The sequence below is a fragment of the Tupaia chinensis genome, unplaced genomic scaffold (assembly GCF_000334495.1).
Source record: "Tupaia chinensis unplaced genomic scaffold, TupChi_1.0 Scaffold000094_1, whole genome shotgun sequence".
NCBI classification, from domain to species: domain Eukaryota; kingdom Metazoa; phylum Chordata; class Mammalia; order Scandentia; family Tupaiidae; genus Tupaia; species Tupaia belangeri.
Genome location: NW_006159556.1, coordinates 2,788,614 through 2,813,031, shown reverse-complemented (window position 1 = coordinate 2,813,031; position 24,418 = coordinate 2,788,614). Strand labels below are relative to the sequence as shown.

The 24,418-nt window shown below is 44.3% G+C and overlaps 1 protein-coding gene across 2 annotated transcripts in view; it reads left to right on the top strand.

Annotated features, from left to right (window-relative positions):
• HERC3 (HECT and RLD domain containing E3 ubiquitin protein ligase 3) overlaps window positions 1-24,418 on the top strand; it is a 129,745-nt gene that overhangs the window by 18,332 nt on the left and 86,995 nt on the right. For both annotated transcript variants that reach the window (XM_006143249.3, XM_027769859.1), the window contains exon 2: window positions 2,284-2,538. In XM_006143249.3, coding sequence (XP_006143311.1) covers window positions 2,313-2,538 — 226 coding nt within the window. In that variant the 5' untranslated portion in view covers window positions 2,284-2,312. The remainder of the gene's footprint in view (window positions 1-2,283; window positions 2,539-24,418) is intronic.

The following is a 24,418-nucleotide window of genomic DNA, read 5'->3' as shown; positions in this document are numbered from 1 at the left end:
TTTTTTCTTTTTTTCTTTTTTTTTTTTGCAGGGCGAGGTTTTTGCTATAGGGCCCGTGTATTTTTTGTTATAGGGCACATGTGCTTGCTGGGGGGAGAGAGAGAGAGATTATATGCCCATGCCACAATCCCTTCTCCTCCATTCTCCTCTCGGGATCTTGGGCACTCACGCACATGCGCCCGGTATGAGTTTAAGCCACCCAGTCCGGGACTCAGACCACGATCGACTACATGGGAGTCCACCGACATAGCCATTACGCTAACTGCTGGTCCCGACATATGCCTTTTGATATAAACAATGCTGCTATGAACATTCAGGGACAAGTTTTTGTGTGGATGTATTTTTGCAGTTCTCTTGGGTATGTACCTAAGAGTGAAATTGCTGGATCATATGTTAACTATGTTTAGCCTTTTGAGGACCTGCCAGATTTTCCCAAAGCAGCTGCACCATCTTACATTCCCATCAGCAATGTCGGGGGGGCTCCGGTTTCTCCACATCGTCACCAACACTCGTTATTTATTTATTTTTTTGGAGAGGTTTTTGCTTTAGGGCGCGTGCGCTCGCCAGACAGACAGAGGGACAGGAAGCAAGAAAAGACCCCCAGGGGGGATGGTCACGCTGCAATCCCTTCTCCTCCGTTCTCCTCTCGGGATCTTGGGCACGCACGCACATGCGCCCAGCGTGAGTTTTAAGCCACCGGGTCCAGGATGCGAACCGTGGTTGACTACGTGGGAGTCCAGTGACACAGCCATTACGCTAACTGCTGGTCCCCAACACTCGTTATTATCTAGCCATCTTTGTGCATGTGGACTGGTGAAGAGACGAGAGTGTTTGTTTGTTTGTATGAAAGGAAAACAAGCGTTTCTAAAAGGTGATTAAACCTTAGGCCAATGTCAGCAGTAATTAGCCAAAAAACTGATTGAGTACCTGCTAAATAGAAGAAGTCTGTCATACCGTGTTCTGTGTCCAAGGAGATTAAAAATTGGCCGGGGAGTTAAGTTACAAGGATACAACGAGAAGTCTATCAGTTAGGACAGTAATGGCAGAGGGGCCCGGGCTGACGTGACTAGGAAGGTCTCAGAGCCTCTCTGGTAGGAAGTGAAGTTTGACTCAAACTGCAGGGAAGAAAACTTCTTTCCCCTCCCATTTCTCATTTTTATTTCAAGTGGTAAAATACTTCTAAGCAAGTTAACGCAAGGTTACCCGAAGGAGTTAATTGGTCCGACATCTTAGAAAGAATTAAATAAGCAGAAAACTCAAAAGAAAGTTGCACCAAAAGTGGATAAGGCCAGTCATACCATAGTTTCAGAGCTTTGGTCACCTTCATGGTTTGCAAAGACGGGTTCAGCCAGTCTCCTGTACTGAGGGCTCCTCTTGGTGACCTTGTTACCTTCCGGCTAAGTCTCACGCTCCGTGAAGTGAGGGGCAGAGGCTGGAGAAGGGTGTTTATTTCTGTACTGGTTAGAGGAAGACAGTCAGCAGAGACCCTCGAACTGGAAAAGTCCAGCGTGCTCGTCGTGTTTATAGGTACAAGATACAAGCACGTGCAAATCATTCCTCACTGCCGTCCATCAGGGTAAGGTGCTTTTCCCTGAGTAATTATCCCGATTCCTTCAAGTACACGTTCTCGGCTTCTCATCTGACCACTCCTCAAACAGATCTCTTTATGACTGACTTAGTGATTGATCAGATGGTTCTCTTACGGGGCTTTCTTTTTAGAGAGACAGATTTTTGCTACAGGCTGTGTGCTCTCACCAGAGACACAGAGAGAGAGAAAGTGAGAACCCCCCCCCGGGGGGGAAAGCCACACTGCAATCCCTTCTTCATTCTCCTCTCGGGATCTTGGGAACAAATGTACATGCACCCGGCATGAGTTTCAAGCTGCCAGGTCCAGGACTTGAACCACGGTCAACCTTGTGGGAGTCTAGTGCCTCAACCACCACACCACCTACTGGCCCCAGGACTTTCTTAATTTCAGAATGGCTGCAGTCCTGATAAACCTCAAATGGGCCCACTTCAACCTGAAATCCACATTTTGTCTGTGCTCACTCATTGATTTAAATAATACTTGTTTGGAAATGGTTTCTCTTACTAAAACACAAGCCAGTATCTTTATAACTGATAACTACTTTCAACAATATTAATGTATTTTGAGATGCAAAGTAGTTGAAAAATATTAAGGGGAAGAGTTACTTTTTAAATTGGTTTACTTTTATTACTTAAATTGATTTTCTATAACCTATTTTTTTAACTTTTTTTTTTTTTTTTTAAACTTTCTTCTAGGCTACATGACTCCTTGAAGGATAAGAACAATGTTATGTTGGGGATATTGGTCTCTGGGCCAACCTGGTATCAGCACCAACCTGCAAGGAATTGTGGCCGAGCCACAGGTGTGTGGATTTATATCTGACAGAAGTGTCAAGGAAGTGGCTTGTGGAGGGAACCACTCCGTGTTCCTGCTGGAGGATGGGGAAGTTTACACGTGTGGCTTGAACACCAAGGGGCAGCTGGGCCATGAGCGCGAAGGAAACAAGCCAGGTGAGTGCACCTGTTTGCAGCGGTGAGCAGTGAGGATGGGAAGGCTGAGGGCGGTGGCCTGGCTGGAACACTCCTCGCCAGGGAGGCTCTTTTCAATGCCTCAGGCATTCCTTCCTGTTGTGACCTCTGAGTCTGATTCAAGCCTTTTGATAGAAAAACAGACTTCTCCTTATTCATATGGTACATAGGTGATATTCATTACCAGGGGAGGGATGTAACGAGTTAGCTTGGCTAGACATACGTGTTTTCCCCAGTAATTGAATGCTGAGACATTATGACAGCTTTGTGAATAGTTAATCCTCACACATCGATATCAGGAGCTTTTCTCCCTAACTACCTACTCATCCCGTTGTTTCTGCAATGTGCTTTCGTGAGGCATTTAGTGCTAAGCACTGGGCTTGGTGTTGTGGGGAGAAAGGTGGGGCGGACACAGTGATGTGGCTCTGGAGATCCCCCGCGGCAAGTCATGGAAGTATGTGTGAGGTAGTCAAGGGGGGAGATTTGTTTTGCTTTTGGGGGTTGGAGTAGGAAGGAAGAGAAGAGTAGGACTTTGGCAAGGGTGTGTGTGTGAATGGATGTGACAGGACCCCAAGCTTTTTGCATACCTGAGTGTCCCCAGTAGTGTGATCTAAGGGTTCAGTGTGTGTTCAAGGCATCAAATAGTGCGGCGAGACTCGCCATACGGGGGCGTGGGAGAGGGCAACCTGGAAAGGCACGCATCCGCTTCCGGGCATTTTAGTGCTTTTCATCTTTCTGTAACAGGTGATGTGTGTATTTAAGTCTGTAGGTTTGAATATTTTTCTAATTTTGCTTTTAAATAATATAAGGTTGGGGCCACTAGGTGGCGTGATGGTTAGGGCCCTGGACACCCATATGGCGATGACAGTTCAAGTCCCAGGCTTGGCGGCTTGCTTTCTCACTCATTCTCTCTCTCTTTCTCTCTCTCTCTCTCTCCGGTCAAATTAAAGAACTCAATGAAAAATTTTATAATAAAATTAAATAATTATTTAAAAGAATAATGTAAGGTTGACTTTCTGAATATGTGTAACAGGGAGCTCAAAGGTACTCTAAGAGGCGACGTTTAAATGAATGTCCTATTGGTGAGAAATTGATAGGGCAGGGTCTGAAGTTGTGATTGTGTAGCTGTCACTCTAGCATGGGCGAATGCCGTGTTGTTCCCTGATGTCCTTTTCATCTGACTGAGATCAAATCCAGACCCAGAAGCTTCATCGAAGAACAGCCTTGCTGTTTTTTCTAGCTGATTTTCAGGCTTTTGTATTCCGTCAGGCAAATAAAGCTGGCATCAGGATAAGCCGAATTTGTTCTGGGACAGTGTTTCCCTCTTCTCTCCTACTCCTAAGCACCTTTGAGCCATACCTCCCCTGCCCATATGTCAGTAGTAACCTATAATCACTAATTTTTATGTTGACCATTATGGAAAAAGGGGGCCGTGGGGCTGGTCTTAAGCAAAATTAAGAAGTGTGTGCAGTGTGCTTTGTGGGCTCTTACTCCCCAATTCTTTGTCCCCAGATTCCCTCAGTGGAGCCTTCCTGAGGCAGCCCACCTGGCCTGCTCACCTGGGAGCAATTTCCAATGTTCTAGCAGCGGTTTCTTGACAGGTGGGCCCTGAGCCCTTGGGATTTCAAGAGAGGGGTTTGTAGAACCGTCTAGACCGATATGCGGTGTATATAATGCACCTGATACTCCAGGTTTTCAAATGATCCTGATGTTTACTAAAAAATTCAGCTAAAAGTGCCACTAATTCAACAATTAGTAAATCCTGTCCATTACAGGCTTTATCAATGAACGTAATCCAAGAGCGCTGGCCCAAGAGGAGGACCCGAGGCAGAGTATATAAAGCAAGAGATTGTTTTTATCCAAACTGAGGACTGCAGGTTGGATATTACATTCGAGTGGCGTTGAATGTATGCACTGAGAGCTGGCAGGTTTCAGGATAATTTTAAGGGCAAAAATCGTGAATAGAGAGGAAGATTGCATCACTTGTTCACCAAAACTTTACATTGGTTGAAAAGGCATTACAGTCAGAGGCCTTGTATCATAGTGATTGGCTAAATACTGTCGGGAGAGCAGGGTGATTTTCTGGTCATTTGGGGTCAGTATGCTTAATTCTAAAGGAAATGCGGGGATAGCGAGTCTGACTTATGTCAATGGTTGTCAGTGCTGAGAAATGCAAACAACTTAAAGCTTTCAGCTATCAGGTATGACTGGGGCCCCACGACTCATGCCCACTGGCCTGGCCAGTTTTAACAGGCCTCACATTTCTCGGGCTGACTTACCTTTCTTTCTCTTCACCATAAAGTACAGCAAGCATGGAGGGGGCAGGAAGGAGGAGGCAGGAAGGAGGGGGCAGGAAGGAGGGGGCAGGAAGGGTTCTTACCTCTACCAATGGTCGCCATGTTGGAAAAGATTAAAAACCAAGGTTGACTCTCTACTCTTCCTGTTAAAACTCACTTGCAGGTGGTGTGGTGGTTAAGGTGTGGGACTCCCACATGGTCAACTACAATTCAAGTCCCAGACCTGGCAACTTGCTTTCTCACTTTCTCTCTGGTGAGCACATATACCCTGTAGCAATTTTTTTTTCTTTTTTTTGGAGAGGTTTTTTGCTATAGAGTGCATGTGCTCCCCAGAAAGACAGAGAGAGACAGAGAGAGACAGAAAGCGAGAAATCACCCCCAAGGGGGGGAAGGAGGTGACTTCTCACTTTCTGTCTCTCTGTGAGCACACGTGCCCTATAACAAAAATCTCTCTTTAAAAAAAAAGAAGGGGGGAACCAGCAGTTAGCGTAATGGCTATGTCGCTGGACTCCCACGGAGTCGACCGCGGGTCGCGGCCCGGACCTGGTGGCTTAAAACTCACGCCGGGCGCGTGTGCGTGCGTGCCCAAGATCCCGAGAGGAGAATGGAGGAAAAGGGATTGCGGCGTGACCATCCCCCCTGGGGGGTGATTTCTTGCTTTCTGTCTCTATTTCTCTCTCTGTCTGTCTGGCGAGCGCACGCGCCCTACAGTGAAAATCTCTCAAAAAAAAAAAGAAAGAAAAAATAAAATAAAATTAACTAAAAAAATTAAAACTTCGGGATTCCCTGGGGGGTGATTTCTTGCTTTCTATCTCTATCTCTCTCTGTCTTTCTGGTGAGTGCACGTGCCCTGTTGCAAAAACCTCTCCAAAACTAACTAACTAACCTCACTTTTTCTCCCATTGAACTCCTGACTATGCTCTGTTCCTCTTGGTGAGAGCCAGTGTTTACACCTACAGCCTGCAGAGGGGCTAATAGCAGGTCACAACCAGCAGTGTGCTCTTCCTGTGGGAATGTCTGCACTCAGCCAGGGCTCAGAGATACTGGAGGCCCACTTCATTCCAGTGCTCTTAAAGGACTTAATATCCCACCCGGCCAGCCTTTGGAGGGGGTGTCGTGGGAACTAGACGATCTTTCCAGTACTTCTCCAACAGGAGCTTAGGGTGAACTCTGGAGTTGGGGATTAAAGACCTACTCTGGTAGGCAGTTAATTTGTGTCCTTGTCTGATGTAGCATCTGGCAGTTCCGCCTCGTGCCTCGCCAGTCACGCTGCTGTGTACTTTTCTCCACCGGGTGGAAAAAGTCTCTGGGTTCCCAGGGAATTATGTCTGGGTTGGGAGTTTGAAAACTGGGGTCTGGTCCTTTACCTACCAGGAAATAATGTGACCTTGGACAATTTTTTTTCTTCTTTCCGAGCCTCAATTTCCTTTCCTATAAGAGGAGGAGACTTCCTGTTCTAATACAGCAGTTTTTGACAGAGCCACCTGCTGCCTAAGCAGGCGCGCTCCTCCCACCCTGCTCATCCGTCTTCCTGTGACTCAGCCTCTGTCAGGCAGCCTGGGGCTCTCACTGCACACCTTTGACTTTGACCTGGACTGAGGGTTCATCCGGGTTGGCCAGTGGCAAAGACAACGAAAACCTTGTAGTACAACGATAGCAACCATCTACAGAAGGCACCATGGTGAATACCACGGAGTGCAATCTGACATTTCTCCAGCTCTGTGAAGCAAGTGGTGGGTGGTTGGTGGGCCTCTGGGTGGGAGCACGCTGCGTCGGAGTAGCTGCTCCACATCCATCGGGCTGCTGGGCCAGGCCGGGGTGCCTGCACGCAGGGCTGAGTGATCGCAAGATGCCCAGCTAGAGGTGTGCTAGTGTGGCCTTCAGGTTTAGACATGGAAGCCAGCCCATGCCTATGGTCTAAATTTGGAGTAAGCCAGACTCTCGTGTAAATTACAAGAGATTCCAGAAATTTCTCTTGTTGGTTAAGCATGTCTGTTAATTATAAACTCCATAGCAGCTGTGGAATAGTGCTTCTCTGAATGGAAAGATTATGTGGGTGGGTACCTCCTTCTCTCCATTTAACGTTTTCTTTGGTAGGTGTGTTCTAAATCTGGGTACCCTGTGGGTTTATTTTTAATGAGTGAGAAAAGGAGAATGAGCTTGTTTTCTGAGTTTGCTTATTGAGAACCATGACCCAGAGAGCTGCTAGACGTGGCTGTGCAGTTGATCCCCAGACCTGCTGGCTCTGGCCCACAGGAGCGCTGTCACCCGAAGTCTCTGTGGTACTTGGCGAGGGAGTGTGATGGAGGGGCCCTTCCTCGAGAGGAGGTTTCTTTCTTTCTTTTTTAAAAATTTTATTTATTTATTTTAATTTGATGAGAGAGGGACAGAGCAAGGGGGTGGGGGGAATGAGGAAACAAGCCTCCAGGTCTGGGACTCAAACTGCGGTCGGCTCCGTGGGAGTCCAGCGCCCTTAACCACATACCACCTGCCGGCCTCGAGAAAGGAGGTTTCTGGATATAGTGGGCAAGCTTGCGATTTCAGCTGGACATCAGTGCCCAGAGCAAAAGACTTTGAAATGGGAACGATTGAAACAAAATGAGGGTATGACTTTCTTCCAAGGTGTGGAGAGTATGAAGAAAAGTGAATTTGAAGAGAGAGTCCAGTGGTGGCCTGCCTTCACAGGGGCTTAGCCGGTTCTGAGCACAGTGGAGAATGCAGTTCCTTTCCTTCCTCTGCAGTACTGCCTGGGAATGGAATAATGCGTCTGCCAACGCCCACTCGACCAGCTGGACGCAGGGTTCCCGGCAGGGCTTTTGCCAGCACGAGTGTGGTTATCTACCACAAATCCGGAAGGTTTATTTCTTTGCCCTAAATGTTTGCAGATGACCCTGGGAGCTCACCTGACCTTGCTGAGGGGAAAGAAAGTTGGAAGAAGGTGGAGGCATAGGAGACGCACCAGGGTGAAAGTCTTCTGTTGAACCGCGTGTCTTGAATCTGTCCTGCCGGCCACCAAGTAGTGGTTTATGTGCTTTCTCTCAAACTGGTAGAGCTGCAAGGCCCATGAATGTGGTTTTGGGGACAGTTAGTAGATGCAGTAGAACAGTTTACAAAGCACCTCACAGTGGTTCTTTTGTTGCCGTAGGGTGTGTGTGTGTTCTGGAGAGACAGAGGGAAAGTGAGAAGTCATCCCCCAGAGGAGCTAGTCAGTCCGCAGTCCCTTCATCTCCATTCTCCTCTTGGGGTTCTGGGCATGCATCCACATGGGTCTGGCATAGTTGGTAAGCACATATGCTCTAGAGTAAATTAAAAAATAATAACCATAATAATAATAATAATAAATAAAATTAAACAATTCTTTTTTTTTTTTGGAGAGGTTTTTGCTATAGGGCGTGTGCGCTCGCCAGACAGACAGAGAGAGACATAGAGACAGAAAGTGAGAAATCTCCCCCCAGGGGGGATGGTCACGCCGCAATCCCTTTTTCTCCATTCTCCTCTCAGGATCTTGGGCACGCATGCACACGCGCCCGGCGTGAGTTTTAAGCCACCGGGTCCGGGATGCGAACCATGGTCAACTACGTGGGAGTCCAGCGACATAGCCATTACACTAACTGCTGGTTCCCCCAGTGTCCAACTTTTTAAAAAGTCTTGGATTCTAGCTCTTTTGCTTTTTCCTTTTGCATAAGACTTTTTTCTCCCCCATCTCACCCTCACATTCTGGTATCAGTCTCCTTCCCATCTCCCCCATATCAAAGAGTGTTCCAATACTTGGGGTGCATTTTAGGATTCTTACTGATGTCTTTATGTTTTGGTCCATGCATTCATTTTATAATTTCATCAGACATGAGTACAGAGCTGCCATTTTAGAAAAATTTGTGTGCACTCACTTTTTATATAAAGCAAGCAAACAAAACATGACTCTTCCCCTAAATGTTGTTTCTCATAAGCAACATGATTAATGTATAGCTGAACATTAGATCTTAAAATCTTTCATTAAAACTAAAATAGAAACTGGTTGCCCATAGGAAAAAATGAGGAATTTTGACCTCCGTTTCTCATGCCCATCACTCCCAGCCAGCTACTTTGTCATCACTGCTGTTTAGCTACCGGTCAGCTCTCCTGTCCCCATACATACTCTGATTTCCAGTGTCAGGAGTTTAGCATAATCCAATCCTGGGGTTATTAGAGATGTCGGAACCTAAAGTCCTCTACATTTTCTTCCTATCTTGCATAGGCAAGAACTGGGATAGGTGTAATTATTTAGTTTAACCTGACTCTGCTAAACTTTAAACATTTTGCAAAAACATTGCAGGAAGGCTTTTCACAGCAAATCCCGAGGATAGCAATTCATGAACAGGCTCTAATATTTCTGTGCAGCCTTGTTAGATTCATATCTATGATTGGCTCCTTTTCCTTCCTCCTGAGTTGGCTTCTCTTTGTCTCGCAGGTAGCTGAATTCAACTCACATTCACATTTTGTCGTGGATCTAAGCATTTCCACAGTGCCCCTCACCCTATGTAACAGCTCTCCTGCTGCTGGATAAATGAGGTGTATAAAACAGAACATCCAAAAGCTTCAATCCCCAATAACCGAGGTTGCTGCGAGCCCTGTTTCAAACTAGCTTCTCAGGTTACTCTTGGGCGTCTGAGAAAAGCAGTCATTCTGTTGTGTTCATCAGCTTTTGCAAGCTAGCTGAGTTGGAAGGAAATAGATGAAATCCTGTAATGACTTCCTGTTAGTGAAGTGCGTGTTTCCACGGGCATAACTCTGATCTAAAAGACAGAAGGTGTTATAGGAAACATCCAGATGTCGACACTGCACTTGTTAGGGCCCTGGCCCTTTCGTATTGGGGATGGCGGGTGGTCGAGGAGGCCGTACAGCCCTTTCTGATGATGGTGGTAACAGTAGTAATCAAACACAGTGGGTTGTCTGGCTTCTTTGATGGCTTGAAGGTTGGCTTTCTGGTTCACAGATCTAAGGGTCTGGAATAATTGTCACTAATAATTTTATTTTCTGGAGTGGTTCATTGAAAGCTATTTTTTTCCCTGTCTGTAATACTCAGCCTACTTTCTTTAAAGATATTTGAATGTTTTAGAAAATATATACTTATTAATAAGCATACTCATTCATGGGAGGTGTTATTGTGACTTTAAAAAAATTGCTGTATTTAATTTACACGGTTCAAATGGAGAGTCTCAGTTCATTTGTTAATTGTAAAAGTGATTAACAATACAAATTATAAGGCTCTTCATCTCTGATGTGTTTCCCATTTTTTAAGCTGATTCATTCTTATGATAGCCCTGTAAAGTAGGTCAATATTATTATCTAAGGTCTATACTAAGAAGAAGAAAGAATAAGTTGAGTTCGAATCTTACTGGGCTTTAATGATCAATTAACCCGCATAGACATCCTTTGACCTCAAGCTGATCGGGAAGGCCTGGTAGGATTTTGTTCTTGAATTGTTTTTCTCGTTTACACTTAAATTGCACTTAGTTGATATGGAAGAAGCAAAAAGGACACAAGCTTGACCATCAAGGCGGTTGTATTCTTTTATTTATTGATTATTTATTGATATACGATCATGATACTTGGGTAAAAGTTACTGAGAAACACTTTATTTCATCTTTAAAATCATTACACGACTGTTTGTCAGCATGCTCTTTTGAGTCCCAGATAATATGAGAGAAATGTAAATATGATAATTCCTATTTCAGGCTGATGTGTTTTGCCTTGCAGATTTTTTTCCCTTTCTTTTATATTTCCTCCAATTATTTGCTTCTTATTTAGTCATGAATTCAGCAGGCGTGTACTGGGCGACTAGACTTTCAAGGTCATTGGTTCTAGATACATATAGAACAGGACCCACGTAGTGCAGGTCCCTTTGGGAGTGTGTAGACCAGCGGGAAGGTTGTATAATGCGGTTCGCTGTGTGCCCAGCAAGTGCTAGCGGTCCTGTGTGTCAGAATCAGTGGTCCTGCAGTGCAGGGTTAGGGCTCTTGGAGCTTGCCAACAGTGCTGAATTGCAATTTCTAATGAATGTTATCTTATACCCACACCCAAATGAAGTTCATGTTTATCTTGGGTTGGAGAGCTTGTAGCGGGACAAACTCTAGCAATTCCAAAAAGGGGCAGCTTTGCGGATGATTTCAGAATTCTAGAGCTGTTTTATGATTTTAGGGAGTAAAACTGATCCTTTCATTTTGAATTTTTGTGTCGCATAGGATTTTTGTCATTTGGTAATTTTAATGATCTCTTGTCTAGATTGATGATCTTTGATCCTGGTAAGTTCAGGGTAGATAGGGTGTTTCTAACTTATCCATCTGGATGGGAACATGTTGTCAGTTGATATTTTGTGGCTTTTTCAAGAGCTATTGGAATTCTTTGTAAGCTTTTGTCAGTAAATGTCCTCTGATTGCCTGAAATCTTTGATAACTTTCTAACAGATGAGATGTCTAATATCCTTGAAGACTTTGAATAATTTTTTCACTCCTTACTAAAATGTGTGCTGAAATTTCTGTTATAATTATTAAATGACTTCCAGTGACTAAAATCATTATCATGAATAATTTTAATCAAGAATATTAGCTAACTGTGGAGACAGTATGATGAATGAGAACTTGGATTCTGGAGCCAGATTGCCTGGATTGGAATCCTGGCTCTGCCACTCCCTAGCTGTTTGACCATGGGAAAGTTACTATAACTCTCTGTGCTTCAGTTTTCTTATTGTAAAATGTGAAAAATAATTAATATCTCCCTATTATTATTGGGAGTATTAGTGCTGGCCATTACTATTACTATTTGCAGCACTAGTAGTAATAGTAGTAATAATTGGGGCCAGCAGGTGGCATGGTGGTTAAGGCACTGGACTCACATATGGCTGACAGCAGTTCAAATCCCACACCTGGCAGCCTGTTTTCTCACTTTCCTCTCTCTATCTTTTTGGCAAGCACATATGCCCTATAGTAAATTTAAAAATAATAATAAATAAAATAAATCTTAAAGGAGTAATAATTTGCGTTAATACCTTTATTACATTTTTCCTACTAGTCTAGCATATTAACAAATGAGCAAATTCATTTTATATTTATATACACACACACATGCATATTTACATAATCAACGTTGTTTTTGTTTTTGTTTTTTTTTTGGAGAGGTTTTCACTATAGGGCGCATGCGCTCGCCAGACAGACAGAGAGAGACATAGAGACAGAAAGCGAGAAATCACCCCCCAGAGGGGATGGTCACACCGCAATCCCTTCCCCTCCATTCTCCTCTTGGGATCTTGGGCACGCACGCACACATGCCCGGCATGAGTTTTAAGCCACCGGGTCCGTGATGCGAACCGCGGTCGACTACATGGGAATCCAGTGACATAGCCATTACGCTAACTGCTGGTTCCCATGTTGATTATTTTTATAGGTTCTCTTAACACTGTAGAATCTAATGCATAGTATGGCTATTCATGGGACAGAGACTTCATAAACTAGGGTTGTCGAAGAAAATTTTACATTTTATGTTCGATTTTGAATTTTAGGGGCAGTCTTTTTTCTTTATTTCCAACTTTTTCTTCTTTTTTTTACTTTATTATTCCCAAAAAAGTACCTTGCATATGTTGGGTGCTTTGTAAAACCTGGTTATGCGCATGTGGACATGCATACATAGATCTTCTGTGCTGTGGTTGACATGGGCTGCATCATCTTCCCAGCCAAGATGATAAAGATGGGGACCACATTAGTCCACTGGGGAACTTAGTGCACGCTGAGGGCTGCTTCGTGGTGCTACTAGAAGTCCTGAAGTGATCTGGCAACAGATAGCTAGGTAGAGTGATCGCGGGGCTCAGGAAATAGAGTGTAGTCCACTGACTTGGAGCTCCCTGAGTTCTGTGGGCAGTTACTCTGGGCTTCAGTCAGCTCTGGTGGGTGAATCTGTGGACAGAGATACATGACCTGAAAGAATGGAAGTGATTGTCCTCTGTGCACTCTGCAGTTGGCAGAGGGAGAGTTCTGGAATCTGAACCTGTCCGATCTGTTTTTTTTTTTTTTTTTTAATGAGTATGTATCAATAAGGATGATTTTGGCTTCAAGAATACCAAGAAGAACCAGCAGATGGTGTAATAGTTCTGTTGCTGGACTCCCACGTGGTCAACCACAGTTTGGGTCCTAGACCTGGTGGCTTAAAACTCTCACCGGGTACGTGTGTGTGCGTGCCCAAAATCCCAAAAGGAGAATGGAGGAGAAGGGATTGCAGCATGGCCACTCCCACTCTTGAGGGGTGGCTATTTCTCGCTTTCTGTCTTTTTGTCTCTCTCTGTCTCTCTGGTGAGTGCACGCACTTCATAGCAAAAATCTCTCTCTGGGAAAAAAAAAAAATAGAGAATACCAAGCTGGGTCAGCCAGTGGTGTGGTGGTTGAGGTGGCTGGATCCTGCATGGCCAACAGCAGATTGAGTTGCAGACCTGGCAGCTTGAGAAACCTGCCAGGTCTATGTGTGTGCCCAAAATCCTGAAACGGGGGAGAAATGGAAGAGAAGGGATTGTTGTCTGACCATCCCCCGTGGGAGTGCTTTCTCACTCTCTTTCTTTGTCTCTTTGGTGAGTGTAGTTACCTTCTGGCAAATGATGTGTGATGTATTTTGCTATAAGGCATGTGTGCTCACCAGAGAGACAGAGACAGAAAGTGAGAAATCACCACCCCCCCCCAAGAGTGGGGGTGGCCAATCACCACCCCCCAAGAGTGGGGGTGGCCATGCTGCAACCCCTTCTTCTCCATTCTTCTTTTGGGATTTTGGGCATACACACACACACACACACACACACACACACACACGAATTTAAAGAATTTAAAAAAGGAATACTAAGCTGTGTCATGAATGACATACAAAATTTATTATCTCATGCAAGAAGAGTTTTTGTTTGTCTGTTTTTAGAGATATTTTTTGCTATAGGGCACGTGTGCTCGCCAGAGAGACAGAAAGTGAGAAATCACCCCCAGGGGGATTGCCCATGCTGCAATCCCTTCTCCTCCATTCAGTATCTTGGATATGCATGCACATGCACCCGGTGAGATGTTTAAGGCTCCGGATCGGGGATTCAAACTGCTGGTTGACTACATGGGAGTCCAGTGCTGTAACCATTATGCCATCTGCTGGTTGCAAGAAGAAGTATTTCTAGGACTGGTTATAGCAGGGGCACAGTGATAGTTCCAGGCACCCGGGTGTTTTCCATCTTGCTGTTTGGGGAGGATTTTATGGTGATGCAGAGGTTATTCCTCCTGCCAGTTCTCTGCCCCACTGGTGTGGTTGTGAGATGTCCTGGGCCTCAAGTAAAGCCTGCATTTATTTCTGCGAGGGTCATTCCTGCCAATATGCTGTGTCTTTTCAGTCCCAGAACCAGCCTGCAGCGTTGAAAGTTTTGTTATTTTCTCCTGTGTGATACTTTTTGCTCTTTTGAAGCCCTGTTAGCTATTGAAGTGGGAACACTTTCCACGGACTCACAGTCTCTCAAGAGGAATACGGCTTACCTCAGTAACGTTTGCTAGTGTCTGAGAATGTCTCCCGGGGACTAGTCGCAATAGTCTCTCAATCTGTTGACCCTTTTGGGGAGTTGTAACTGCCAAGCAAGAGAGCTATAACGCTCTGTCTCCTTTTCTTCAAAGTCCTACTAGTGAGAACTTACAGAGAGTCCTTAACAACTAAAAAACCTGTTTTCCACTTCACATGAATTTGTAGTAGGTAGTGTACTTTTTCATGTGAAAGAGCGCTTTCGTTTCTTGGATCGGAGTTGGCCTGGTGCTCTGTGCTGATTATGGTGCGCGTGGTCGATGGTGCTGATGGAGACAGCAGCTTCTCCTTCCTGCCTGCGCACAGAAGCTGACAGGCACGAAATCCAGAGAGGGAGTGTGGGAGTGGGGACCATTCTGCCCCGAGGCAGCAAGCCCCTGCTTTTCCTCAAGCAGGTGGGCAGAGAATGCTGGGTGTCCTCCAGCCCAGCTGGGCTCAAGAATATCCAGAGCAAGATAGAGACAAAGGGGATATAGGAAAAAAGGGGACAGCAGTGGTGCTGAGCCCCCCCCGGGAGGCACAAGTTAAACTCTCCTTCCCTTCATACGCAGGATCGAAGGAGGTGCTTTTCAGGAGGGTTTCCGTTTGCACACGCTCGCACGTGAGCACATGCACTCACATCACCAGACTCGGGTTCAGTGTTTCTGTGAGCATTTTATGAGTCCAAGAAAAACACAAACTTTTATTCAATCTCATTTCTACTACCCGTTTGTTAAGTTACTTTATGAATTAGCGCTTAACTACCTTGGTTTAGATATTTTGGGTGAGAAAACAACTACCAGTATTTCCAAATTGGTTGACAGTTAGATATACTGTCAACTTCGGCAAGTAAGATAAGACACATCTGTTCCAGCCAGACAGTGATATCTGGAGACCCTCTATGACTGACCCCTGAGTGTCCAGGTAGGGGAGTGCAGTGCAGGTGGATGGGACCACCTAGGCAAAGCTTTGTGACAGAAAGACGAGGGTGCCACACCTCAGAATATGTGAGCCCTTTTCTCTGTCTCTCTTTTTTTTAAAAAAAGAATTATTTTATTTAACTTTATTTATTTTAATTTGACCAAGGAGGGACAGAGTGAGAGAGAGAGAGAAAGACAGCAAGCCTCCAGGTCCAGTACTTGAACCGTGGTTGGCCATGTGGGAGTCCAGCGCCCTTAACTACCATGCCACCTGCTGGCTCCATTTTTTTTTTGAGTTTTTTGCCTTAGGGCTTACATGTTCGCTGTTGGGGGAAGGGAGAGACAGAGATAGAAGGAAAGTGAGAAATCACCTCCCAGGGGATGGCCACGCCACAATCCTTTCTCCTTCATTCTCCTCCCAGGATCCTGGGCACAGACTTATGTGCCTGGAGTGATTTTTAAAGCCACCGGATCCGAAATTTGAATCCCTGTTGGCCTTGTGGGAGTCCAGCGAGGTAACTAACTGCTAAGCCATCTGCTGGCCCCTGCTTTTCTGGTTTTAATTTGAGTGCTTTGGGTGGGTCCTCATGGCTAGGGTGAAGCACAAGCGAAGAAGCAGCCATGCTTCCATTGTCTCTCACTTTTACTGTTGTTCCCTTCCTTTCACACACTCTTGACTCTGAATTTGTATGCCTCTGCTCTGTGTAATTTGCACATTTATATAAAGTAGTAGGACACTTCGACTTTCCTTACTCAGGCTTTTATGCAGGGTTTTTTTCTGGTCGAGATTGCATGGCTGCCCAGGTCAGGCGGGCACCTGCTAATGGCGTATTTCAGTGGGAAGGGGCGGCTTACCTTCCAAATGGTGTCGCTGTGATTGGCTGTTAACCTGGCATGCAGAACTAGACTCCCTCACTTACTTCATAGTCTAAAGTACAATACATTCAGGTGTATGGAAGACATAAAGGTTAAAAAAAATAAAGCTATAAAAATAATAGAAAAGTTAGAGGTATTTGTTTAGAACCTTGAGAGTTCTAATGTGAGTTAAGGGGTCCAGAAGCCATATAGGAAATGAGTGGCAGATTTGCATTAAAAATTACAAATTATCTTTGGCAGAAGGCATCAATAAGCAAAGCCACAGAAAGAGCAGTAGACAGGGAGAAATAGTCAGCACACATAAAGTGTTCATATTTCTAATATACGCGAGCAACTCTAAGTTGATAAGAAAAAGATAAGCAAGCCTATAACAAAGTGGACATTTTACTAAGGAGTGCTTGCAGGTGGCCAGTACATTTATGCAAATATATTCAGGAAAATGCAATGCAAATGAAAAATTTTCATCATCCGTTTGATTGACAAAAAAATTTGAGTAGTACCTGGTGCTCACTCAGGTAGCAAAATGGGCAGTGTCATGTGCCAATTGAGGAAATGTGAGCTGCTACAATCTTTCTGTAAGTCAGCTGATTGCATTTAGTAAAATTTGAAACATTCATGCCTTTTGAGTGAGCAGTTCTGTTTTTTTCTTTTAAAGAATTATTTTATTTATTTTAATTTGACCAGAGAGAGACAGAGACAGAGAGAGAGAGAAATTGAGAAAGCAAGCCACCAGGTCCAGGACCTGAACCATGGTCAGCCATGTGGGAGTCCAGTGCCCCTAACCACCACGCCATCTGCTGGCCCGGAGCAGTTCTGTTTTTAGGGAAGTTTCTGTATGTAAATAAAATGTTTTTATATGAATATAAAAATATATTGTAAGGAGCTATTTCTAAGTATGCTTATTGTAGCAATTTTTTTTTTGAGAGGTTTTTGCTATAGGGTGTGTGCGCTCGCCAGACAGAGACAGACAGAAAGCGAGAAATCACCCCCCAGGGGGGATGGCCACGCCGCAATCCCTTCTCCTCCATTCTCCTTGCGGGATCTTTGGCACGTACGCACATGCGCCTGGTGTGAGTTTTAAGCCACCGGGTCCAGGACTCGAACCACGGTCGACTACGTGGGAGTCCATCGACATAGCCATTACGCTAACTGCTGGTCCCAAGCAATGTTATTAATGGGGAAATAACAGGAAAAGCCTACTCATCTTCTAGGGAATATATTGAGTGAGTATAGTAGATAGCATAAGATAAAGCTTTAAGTAACACCCTTGTATTTGGCTCATAAATTATTTCCAGCCTCAGCTTCACCAAATTTCAGACTTGATGTCAACTTAAAATCTCCACTGGGATGTGTAACTAACATCTTTAAATTTTTTTTTAAAAATGTATTCATTTATAACTTATTTATCACTTCCATGAGTCAGAGAGATAGACATCTCCATCAGGGTCTTGATGCCATGATCCACCCCCAGCCTCAGCCTGCCCTGGGTCATGGGCACACAGATGCCTGTGGGGAGGTCTCCAGATGTGAACCTGGAACTCGCATGAGCATCAGCTTTACAGGCTGTCTCGTTTTACTGCTGTGCCACTGTCTGGCCATCCTCGACATCTGAAACATAACATATCCCAGGCCAAGCTGGTTTTCTCCTGTAAGCCTATTTCCCACCCTATTTCCTCCATATCTGTAAATGGCAGTTCTACTCTTCAGGTCAGAAACCTTGAAATCATCCCTGGTTCCATCCCCTTCTTTCCTCTCCCCTCTCTTCATATTTCACGTCTAGTCAATCCATGAAACCCAGCTCCTATCTATGTTGGGTCTGTCTTAAGAACATAAATTCAAACTCCGATCAATTCCTTGTCTGCCCTCTCCTGCCTCATCTGGATCGCAGAAGTTTCTAGCTGTTCTGCCTTCCCTCAACTCCTTCTCCTCCAGTGTAGTCCACATTATTGCTCTCCTCAGTGGCTTCTCAGCTCACTTCTTGCCACTTCTCCCCTCACTCTGTTCTATGGACCCTGAGAGCATTTACACTTGCCATTTGGTAACCTGGAACCATCTTTCTTTGTTTCTTGTCTTTACTACTCTGTGTATTGCTTTTGTTTTATTTTTTAATGTATGATAATAGAGCTTGTGCAAGAGAAAGAGATGCACCCTCCGCAAGGCTTGGTCACACTGCAATCTGTTGCCTCCAGTCCTCCAGCCTCCTTGGATCCTGAGGACACATGCACATGATTGATGTGTTTTCAGCCATTTAAGCTGGGGACTCAAACCATGGTTGGCATGTGGCTTCCAGCTCCACAAGCTGCACCACAGAGGCTGGGCCTACTCTCTATTTCCTACTCTTCCCTGCACCAGACCCACCTGCCTTGAGTTTTTATCCGCAGGATTTATTCCCAGTGATATCATACAGTCAATCTCAATCTCTCTGTTTCCTCTCTTGCATTTGCTCAAGTGCCACGAGAATTAGAGCACTGTTTGGTATCCCCAGCATGTAGAAGACCATATGGCACGTGGTATATGCAGCTTCTAGTAAGTTTTAAAAAAAATTGGTATAGGGCATCTGTGCTCGCCAAAGAGAAACAGAGACCAAGGAGAGAGAGGGAAAGTGAGAAAGCACCCCCAGAGGGGATAGTCATGCTGCAGTCCCCTTTCTTCTCAATGTTTTGGGCACACACGGACATAAACCTGGCATGTTTTTCAAGCCACCAGGTGTGGGATTCAGTCCGGGACTGAAACCATGCAGTCGGTCATATGGGACACAGCTGCCCTTACCACCATGCCACCAGCTGGCCCTCAGTAAGTTTTTTTTTTTTTTTTTTAAATAAATGCGTGACTAAATTATGAAAGAGACAAAACAAGCAAACAAAAAAGCCCTTACTGCTTAAGGAGTTTAGAATCCCTTTTTTGTACAAATAGAATGAAGCAGAAACTCTGTTTTTTAAAAATGATGTCCTTTGATTTTCCCTTCCCGTGTCTGTTATGTGGAATTAATTTCTAGACAGGCTCATACCATTTCTGCTGTCGGGCATCTGCCCGGTGGCCTGTTACGGTCTACGTGTCTTACATGCATGAGGCCGATGGCAAAGAAAGGTCACCCCTAGAAATCCTGCCTGCGTTACTGCAGTAGGTCTGCCTGCTTTTCTTTCTGGTCTGAGCATTTGTGAAATTAGTTGGACGTATACCAGTGGTGCTAGGCACACAAATAGAGTGAGTATCAACGTCCTACAGGGTGTTCGTTCTCTTTCCCAAACAGACTTGAAGTTTCTTTTGTGGTTCTAAAACCAGAATTTCAAAGTCAGAAGCAACGTGACTGTGTCCACAGCGGGTAACTGCACTTGCGTTAACATGGCACCGCCGACTTAGGTTTGGACCAGTCCTCGCTTCGAGATGCCTTTGTTGACCATAACAGCTTTATTGAGGTATAATTTGCATCCCATGCGATCTACCCCCTTAATGCATACCGTTCAATGGTATAATCACAGACATGTACAGTGGTCATCACAAGTTTAGAACATTTTCATCACCCGATAGAGAACCTCATGCAATTACTCACCTTTTCCCCTGAGCCTTGGCCAACCACGGGTCTAATTTCTGTCCTTGTAGATTTGCCTGTTCTGGACATTTTATATAAATGGAGTGACACAAGATATGGCTGCTGCTTTTCTTTTCTTTTCTTTTCTTTTCTTTTCTTTTCTTTTCTTTTCTTTTCTTTTCTTTTCTTTTCTTTTCTTTTCTTTTCTTTTCTTTTCTTTTCTTTTCTTTTCTTTTCTTTTCTTTTCTTTTCTTTTCTTTTCTTTTCTTTTCTTTTCTTTTCTTTTCTTTTCTTTTCTTTTCTTTTCTTTTCTTTTCTTTTCTTTTCTTTTCTTTTCTTTTCTTTTCTTTTCTTTTCTTTTCTTTTCTTTTCTTTTTTTTAGTTGCCTTGAAGGTGCATATGTTTGCCAGAGAGAAAAAGAGAGAAAGCAAGCACTCCTAAGGGGGTGTGGTGACTAGGCTATGGGACTGGCCCTGGAGTCATTTATTTAACATGATGTTTTCGAGATCTATCCACTACTTAATTCCTTTTTTATTTTTGAGTATTATTCCATGATATAGCTATACCACATTTTGTTTATGTTGGGTCATCTGAAAAGTCACGATGTATTTTTCTATGCAAAAATGTGTCACTGACTTTCCTGGTGACCCAATACTCTTCTCTCTCTCTCTCTCTCTCTCTTTTTTTTTTTTTTTTTTTTTTGCCAGGGGGGTCCAAGCAATGTTATTAATGGGGAAATAACAGGAAAAGCCTACTCATCTTCTAGGGAATATATTGAGTGAGTATAGTAGATAGCATAAGATAAAGCTTTAAGTAACACCCTTGTATTTGGCTCATAAATTATTTCCAGCCTCAGCTTCACCAAATTTCAGACTTGATGTCAACTTAAAATCTCCACTGGGATGTGTAACTAACATCTTTAAATTTTTTTTTAAAAATGTATTCATTTATAACTTATTTATCACTTCCATGAGTCAGAGAGATAGACATCTCCATCAGGGTCTTGATGCCATGATCCACCCCCAGCCTCAGCCTGCCCTGGGTCATGGGCACACAGATGCCTGTGGGGAGGTCTCCAGATGTGAACCTGGAACTCGCATGAGCATCAGCTTTACAGGCTGTCTCGTTTTACTGCTGTGCCACTGTCTGGCCATCCTCGACATCTGAAACATAACATATCCCAGGCCAAGCTGGTTTTCTCCTGTAAGCCTATTTCCCACCCTATTTCCTCCATATCTGTAAATGGCAGTTCTACTCTTCAGGTCAGAAACCTTGAAATCATCCCTGGTTCCATCCCCTTCTTTCCTCTCCCCTCTCTTCATATTTCACGTCTAGTCAATCCATGAAACCCAGCTCCTATCTATGTTGGGTCTGTCTTAAGAACATAAATTCAAACTCCGATCAATTCCTTGTCTGCCCTCTCCTGCCTCATCTGGATCGCAGAAGTTTCTAGCTGTTCTGCCTTCCCTCAACTCCTTCTCCTCCAGTGTAGTCCACATTATTGCTCTCCTCAGTGGCTTCTCAGCTCACTTCTTGCCACTTCTCCCCTCACTCTGTTCTATGGACCCTGAGAGCATTTACACTTGCCATTTGGTAACCTGGAACCATCTTTCTTTGTTTCTTGTCTTTACTACTCTGTGTATTGCTTTTGTTTTATTTTTTAATGTATGATAATAGAGCTTGTGCAAGAGAAAGAGATGCACCCTCCGCAAGGCTTGGTCACACTGCAATCTGTTGCCTCCAGTCCTCCAGCCTCCTTGGATCCTGAGGACACATGCACATGATTGATGTGTTTTCAGCCATTTAAGCTGGGGACTCAAACCATGGTTGGCATGTGGCTTCCAGCTCCACAAGCTGCACCACAGAGGCTGGGCCTACTCTCTATTTCCTACTCTTCCCTGCACCAGACCCACCTGCCTTGAGTTTTTATCCGCAGGATTTATTCCCAGTGATATCATACAGTCAATCTCAATCTCTCTGTTTCCTCTCTTGCATTTGCTCAAGTGCCACGAGAATTAGAGCACTGTTTGGTATCCCCAGCATGTAGAAGACCATATGGCACGTGGTATATGCAGCTTCTAGTAAGTTTTAAAAAAAATTGGTATAGGGCATCTGTGCTCGCCAAAGAGAAACAGAGACCAAGGAGAGAGAGGGAAAGTGAGAAAGCACCCCCAGAGGGGATAGTCATGCTGCAGTCCCCTTTCTTCTCAATGTTTTGGGCACACACGGACATAAACCTGGCATGTTTTTCAAGCCACCAGGTGTGGGATTCAGTCCGGGACTGAAACCATGCAGTCGGTCATATGGGACACAGCTGCCCTTACCACCATGCCACAACCTCGCCCTCTCTAAATTTTTTTTTTTTTTTTTTTAAATAAATGCGTGACTAAATTATGAAAGAGACAAAACAAGCAAACAAAAAAGCCCTTACTGCTTAAGGAGTTTAGAATCCCTTTTTTGTACAAATAGAATGAAGCAGAAACTCTGTTTTTTAAAAATGATGTCCTTTGATTTTCCCTTCCCGTGTCTGTTATGTGGAATTAATTTCTAGACAGGCTCATACCATTTCTGCTGTCGGGCATCTGCCCGGTGGCCTGTTACGGTCTACGTGTCTTACATGCATGAGGCCGATGGCAAAGAAAGGTCACCCCTAGAAATCCTGCCTGCGTTACTGCAGTAGGTCTGCCTGCTTTTCTTTCTGGTCTGAGCATTTGTGAAATTAGTTGGACGTATACCAGTGGTGCTAGGCACACAAATAGAGTGAGTATCAACGTCCTACAGGGTGTTCGTTCTCTTTCCCAAACAGACTTGAAGTTTCTTTTGTGGTTCTAAAACCAGAATTTCAAAGTCAGAAGCAACGTGACTGTGTCCACAGCGGGTAACTGCACTTGCGTTAACATGGCACCGCCGACTTAGGTTTGGACCAGTCCTCGCTTCGAGATGCCTTTGTTGACCATAACAGCTTTATTGAGGTATAATTTGCATCCCATGCGATCTACCCCCTTAATGCATACCGTTCAATGGTATAATCACAGACATGTACAGTGGTCATCACAAGTTTAGAACATTTTCATCACCCGATAGAGAACCTCATGCAATTACTCACCTTTTCCCCTGAGCCTTGGCCAACCACGGGTCTAATTTCTGTCCTTGTAGATTTGCCTGTTCTGGACATTTTATATAAATGGAGTGACACAAGATATGGCTGCTGCTTTTCTTTTCTTTTCTTTTCTTTTCTTTTCTTTTCTTTTCTTTTCTTTTCTTTTCTTGCCTTGAAGGTGCATATGTTTGCCAGAGAGAAAAAGAGAGAAAGCAAGCACTCCTAAGGGGGTGTGGTGACTAGGCTATGGGACTGGCCCTGGAGTCATTTATTTAACATGATGTTTTCGAGATCTATCCACTACTTAATTCCTTTTTTATTTTTGAGTATTATTCCATGATATAGCTATACCACATTTTGTTTATGTTGGGTCATCTGAAAAGTCACGATGTATTTTTCTATGCAAAAATGTGTCACTGACTTTCCTGGTGACCCAATACTCTTCTCTCTCTCTCTCTCTCTCTCTTTTTTTTTTTTCTGGCCAGAGGGTCTGTACCCTCACCAGAGAGAGGAAAGGAAAGACAGAGAGGGAAAGCAAGAAAGCACCCACCCATGGGTTATGGTCATGCCACCATCCCTTCTCGTCCTTCTCTCACTCTTTTGGGGTCTTGCACACACATGTATGCACTCACACACTCACAGCATGTTTTTCAAGCCACCAGATCTGAGACTCGAACCGTCTGCTCAGACATGTAGAATCTAGCTGCCTTAACCACGAGGCCATAGGCTGGCCCTGTTTCTACTTTTTATTTTATTTTTTTTGGAGAGGTTTTTGCTGTAGGGCACAAGTGCTTGCCAGAAAGACAGAGAGACAAAGAGACAGAAAGCGAGAAATCAAAATCACCCCCAGTGGGGATGGCCACGCCGCAATCCCTTCTCCTCCATTTTCCTCTTGGGATCTTAGGCACACATGCACATGTGCCCAGTGTGAGTTTAAGCCAACAACTCCAGGACTCGAACCACAGTTTGCTACTTGGGAGTTCAGCGACATAGTCATTATGCTAACTGCTGGTCCCCCTGTTTCTTCTTTTATCAGCTGATAGACATTTGGGTGGTTTCTGCTATTTGGCTTTAATGAATAATGCTGCTGGGAACATTTGTGCTCAACTGTGTGGATTTGTTTTCATTTCTCTTAGGTATATATGTCTAGGAGTGGAACTGATAGGCTGTACCTCGGTCCAGTCTTTTGAGAAATGTCCAGGTTGTTTTCCAAAGTGGTTGCATCATTTTAAATTCTCACTAGCAGTGTATGAGGGCCCGACGGATCTTCACAAAATGCAGATATGTTCTTAAGAGGGTCTGTCTCATAGGGGAATTGTAGGAATCAAGTGAGATGAAGCATAGCTAGCTTTCTAAACAGGGCCCGCCACATAGAAAGCAGTCAGTAAGTGCCGACTGCTCTTAACGTTATTGTTGTCATTGATAATGGGTGCTCCATGTGAATAATTGGATGCTTATGTAATGGTAAAGTTCCATGTTTTTAACATCTGAATCATCTGGGCAACCTTTTCATGATCCAAGTTTCTGATCTTCCTCTCTAAGTTTTCTGATTCAAGTGATTGAATGGACACAGGATCGCTTGGTCAAGCATTGTAGTTTCCCA